The sequence below is a fragment of the Durio zibethinus genome, chromosome 13, assembly GCF_047325235.1.
Source record: "Durio zibethinus cultivar Kanyao isolate XHJ-2024 chromosome 13, ASM4732523v1, whole genome shotgun sequence".
NCBI lineage: Eukaryota > Viridiplantae > Streptophyta > Magnoliopsida > Malvales > Malvaceae > Durio > Durio zibethinus.
In genome coordinates this window covers 8,913,387-8,918,299 of record NC_143174.1, presented here as the reverse complement: position 1 = coordinate 8,918,299, position 4,913 = coordinate 8,913,387, and the positions used below count along the sequence as shown (strand labels likewise).

The window sequence follows — 4,913 nt, the reverse complement described above, 5'->3', positions numbered from 1 at the left end:
ATTATGGAGATGGGGATTTGGATGGATATGATTTTAAATTTTTGTTGGGAATATAGATGAGGATAATTAATATAGCACCTTCCCCGTATCGTATTATACTTATACCCTACATATATATTTATATATACTTAGTAAATTTTTTATTAAATAATACAAATTATTATTTTAGATTAATAAGAATTAATATATTTTTATTTAAAAAATGTTAATATATATTTATAAAAAATTACATAAATATAGAAGATAAAAATAAAAAAGCTAAAAAAACTAAAATTTTGTTTTTATTTTTTTGAAAAAGCCATGGGTATAGAGATTACCAATACTTATTAAATACTTGTAGGGATGGCGATAGATTTGAAATACCAATTAGGTATTAGTATGTGGATGAGTATAATATAAAAATTTGGAGATAGGAATAGAGAATGCTCTACCTACCACATATTCTACCCCATTGACATCTCTAATTGTGGGAAGGGAGCTATGTGGGAAGGTCTAGGGGTTGTTGTGGGTTGGATCTTGTCCAAAATGAAATCGGCAACCTCTTAACGGTTGTGGTAACAGATAATGGCCGATGATGACTATAGCAATGAGATGTGGGCAGAAGGTTGGGGGGTTGAAAAGGAAAAAAGAAAAAAAAAGATGGAAAGTGGGAAAAGAGAATGAAAAAAGAAATTTTAAAATGATAAGGATTTAGACCAACGAATTTCCATTGCTAATTCTTTCCCATTGACATTTAGGATTGAAAATATTTTTTCACTAAATTTTTGTCAAGAAGAGCTAGTTTTTCCAAAAAAAAAAAATCAAAATCCAAATAATTAATTTTTAAATTGAAAATTTTATTTTTTTAGTTTAAATAAACTTATAAATTAAAAAAACAAAAAAATTAAAACTGATTATTTCCATCACTAAAATTCGTTGGCATAGCCATTTTTCGTGATGGATTTTCATCGCTAAAATGGATGCCATTAAAAAACTTTTGGCATGTATATTAGCGATGGAATTTATGATGGAAACGGTTTCTATCATTAATATTCCTTCATTAGCAATAAAGTTTCATCGCTAAGGAGGGGATTCCAACTTGAAAAATCGATGGGGTATCTATTGTTAATAGCTAATTTTAGAGACAAAACTTTTCGTCAGCAATTTTTTATCACTAAATAGATATTTTCTTGTAATGATGCTAGGCGTTAATACCATAATTCTATAGAAAACTTAATAGAATAGTCCAAAATTTCACATAGTTTCATCATACCAACCACAATATTAATCACCTAAGTTTAATTTAATTGCCTTAATTTTTCATTTTTTTTAATTCAACAGGGGTTTTCAAAAACTTGAGGGCTTCTACAAAGTTAACTTCTCACCCCACATGGTCGATACCAAAATAATCTTATGTGAAAGTGATGAAATACAAATATCATTGAAAGCAATAAATTGAAATGGTCCACAAATATCGGTTTAGATTAGCTCCTAAACATCTCTACATCTGCTAATCATGTGCCCAATAATATTTGTAGTGGGTAGTCTCTTAATGCAATATACATGTGTCAAAGTCAAACTGTTCCTAATGCTTATGCCACACACGGTAGACGTCTCATGTACTCTATCATGCTTAGACCAATGACAACATTATTTACTGTATACTGAAAAAGATTACCCAAAATTAGGGTATCATTTATTACACATAATCCATCACATAGAATGCTAGAATCAACATGCATGTTACAATACATAAAAATACTCATTCATTACCAAATAAAAAGTATAAACCGACTAGTAATATGAAAACTACTCGGAAGGTAACAACAATCTGATCATTGCTTTGTTGTTAGCATGGATTTTAATCCGATTGCCCATGCTCGTAACTATTTTCCCTTAACTTTTGCTTTTGGTTGCTTACCAATTTAAAAAATTGGCTTTATTAATACTAGCATCAATATCTAATCACAAAAAGTCAAAGGATACATTACCTAAATTGGATTCGAATGAAATAAAGACTAACATAAGGCCTTCACCTTCCAATTTAGAAAATTTTTGCAGTTTGCCCTCTTTGTGCCTAAATTTATGATAGAAATGGCACACTCTAATTTCAAGATTCAAAGGTAGTGGTGGAACCGAAAGGGAACTATGCTTGGCAAGTTTTCCCATTTCCCTTGTGTTATTATTTATTTATTTATTTATTTTAATGCTCTATGTAGATCATTAATTTATTGGCTGGCTCTACTGTCATGTCAGGCTTTTTAACTTAATGGATTAGTATAGTACATTAAAATTGTTTAAGGTGTTCGAAAAATGTCATAGCCTAGGTTCCATTTCATTTGGCTTTACTTGTATTAAGATTTATTTGAATAGGCGTGAAATTTTTTTTAGTTAAATTAAAAATAATGGTGATAGTGAAATTAAATAGTATAATTATAAGATTAAAATTAATAATAAAATTTTTTTTTATTACAAATGTAATAATAATAAAATAAAGTATGGCAAAAAAAATAACCATTAAGGATTTAGATTAAAATTTGCAGTAATGTAATTTATAGTATTCATTTAATATTTTTTAAATTAACAAATAATTAAAAAATATTAAAATTACTTTTATATATAAAATAATATTTTTATAAATAAATATTTAAAAATATTTGCATATATATGCATTATTTAATTATTTGGAGTCTAATTGCTACCCTCATTTTGATCACCTTTTCATAAAAAATACGTAGAGCAAATATTAATTCAAGGTATTTTGTTTTTTTATTTATAATATATTTGGACTTGCACATAAAATAAAATATTGAGAAAAAATATTTTTAAATGTGCTCCACTAAAAAACAAAAAGTTGCCCACTATCTCATAAATGGCAGCCGACTGTAAATGAAAAAAATGGGTGAGCTGTCCATTAGGGAGGCACAATTAAAAAGAAACCACCGTACTGGTCCATTTGGATCCAACGGATCCCTAGAGTTAACTTCTGATGGACCCACCGCAATTTTAACTAGCAGAATTTGAAGTTCCGGAATTAATCCATGTGGGACCCTTGATTTCCATTACAGCAAACAAACACAATCTAGATAAACAAACAAAAGAGATTCCTCCAAAAAAAAAAAAAAAAGAGATTATAGAGTACTACATAACTCCATGGTTTTATAAAAATATGGAAACAGTAATCATAGTAGCTGTCTGTAAATTCCATAATCACACACCGATGTTTTGGTGAATAGTGATAATCCATAGTGAAACTCCAAAAGCCATCTCTACTACTCCCACCCACCTCTTTCCTTTTCCTCCATCACTCTTCTCTGCAGCGCTTTTTGTGGTTGTGGAGTTCCCTACATATATCAGAAATTATATATGACAAAAAAGTAGAGCTAAAAATTAACAACTACTTTCTGGATAAGAATTTGACATCAGATATTAGTAAAGAGAACATGTTAAGTATATGTTACCACCGGCAGCTGGGGTACTGGCATGCCCCTCTGTCAGCTTTTCATATCCTTCAAATAACTTTGCTTCCTGGGAGTTGGGTGCCAAGTGCAGAAGTGCTGAATTCAATGCCAAAATACAAGGCAATCAAAAATTAAACCAAAAAAGAAAAAGTGAAAGAGGGTGAAAATCAAAGGTGTGAATGTATTATATGTGTTTCACTTACAGATGCACTCTGTCATGTTAACAGGGGCACGACATGTGCTTGGAAGGGTTGCTGCAAGAGTAGCGTTGATCTTGAGGCCAAGGCTGGGGTCATCTCTATTTTTAATCAAGACACAGAGGCATTTCCTGCTCTTATCCAGCACCTGTTTGAGCCCACTGCAACAATCTATGGCAGGGGTTTTTGCCTGCCCACCAACATATGGTAGACATGGAGCAAGCCCAACTAGCTGAGTAGCACATTCTGTTCTGTCTTGATTGACATCAGAGCTCGCAAAACCAAGCAGCATCAGAAGCAAGATGAATGAGAGTGTCAAATTTTCATGTTTGGACTCCATAATTATTTTCCACTGCGAAGAAGTGAAGGGAAAGTAAAGGGAAGAAAAAAGAGAGGGATGGGAAGCAAAGAGAACGTTACAGGGCCTTTTATCCATGTATTGTATTTAAAGAGTATAGGAATCGGGAAAAAGAGACGTTAAAGTGGTGGGTGGCTTTGGGAGTTGAAATTAATTTTGAGAGTTCCACGTGGGTCTTCAGTTCTCACATGCTTTGAGGATTAACATTTGTCCTTAAGTGAGCAAAACTGGCTTTCTGCTCTTATGGTAAAACCCAACGATAATCATAATCACAATAACTAGTCTCTCATATGCTCCGCTCTCTCGTCTTCTAATTAGTCTTTTTTTTTTCCGCCAATATCTCGGAAAAAAAATCTGTTGTGCTCTTCATCATTTGTTAAGTACGAGGCAAGATATTTGTGGGAGTTAGTTTAGCTGGGAAGAGGAGTTCTTTTCTTGCTAATCAAGATTCGATTCTTATCACTAGAAGAATTTTAAAAATAAAATTTTAAGAATATTTTCGGTATACAAAATTATAGTAGAAATAAAATGATATGATAAATAAAATTAGATTCAATAATATTATTTTATTTTATATTTTAAATATATAAAAATTAAGATATAATGATTTATTTATTGATTAAAATTATTTTTTTAAAATTTATATAATTTAACTTATTGATATAATTTTTAAAAATATAATAAAATATATAAATTTAATTACATAGATTAAAAATAATTCTTTCTTTTTGGGAAGGATTGAATTATCATAAACAAAGAGGATTTATCTTTGCACTTATGATTTAAAATCACTTTATTTGATTAATAATTATTAATTTTTAGGAATTAAAAATTATTGTATTTTGTATTATTGAAAATCAAATATTATATTGTTTAAAAGTATGAAAATAACCATATATATTGTAATATTTACACAAA

At 29.9% G+C, this 4,913-nt stretch overlaps 1 protein-coding gene across 2 annotated transcripts; it reads right to left on the bottom strand.

Annotated features, from left to right (window-relative positions):
* Positions 1-2,983: 2,983 nt before the first annotated feature.
* On the bottom strand, positions 2,984-4,069 carry LOC111304029 (non-specific lipid transfer protein GPI-anchored 6-like). 2 transcript variants are annotated; one of them, XM_089742466.1, is made up of 3 exons: positions 3,644-4,069; positions 3,444-3,536; positions 2,984-3,323 (listed from the first exon to the last, which is right to left on the bottom strand). In XM_089742466.1, the coding sequence occupies exons 1-3, from the start codon at positions 3,975-3,977 to the stop codon at positions 3,190-3,192; spliced, it is 561 nt and encodes a 186-aa protein (XP_089598592.1). In that variant the 5' UTR covers positions 3,978-4,069; the 3' UTR covers positions 2,984-3,189. The 2 variants fall into 2 exon arrangements, with proteins under 2 accessions (XP_089598592.1, XP_022756291.2); XM_022900556.2 differs by having other exon boundaries at positions 3,441-3,536; positions 3,644-4,066.
* Positions 4,070-4,913: the final 844 nt, after the last annotated feature.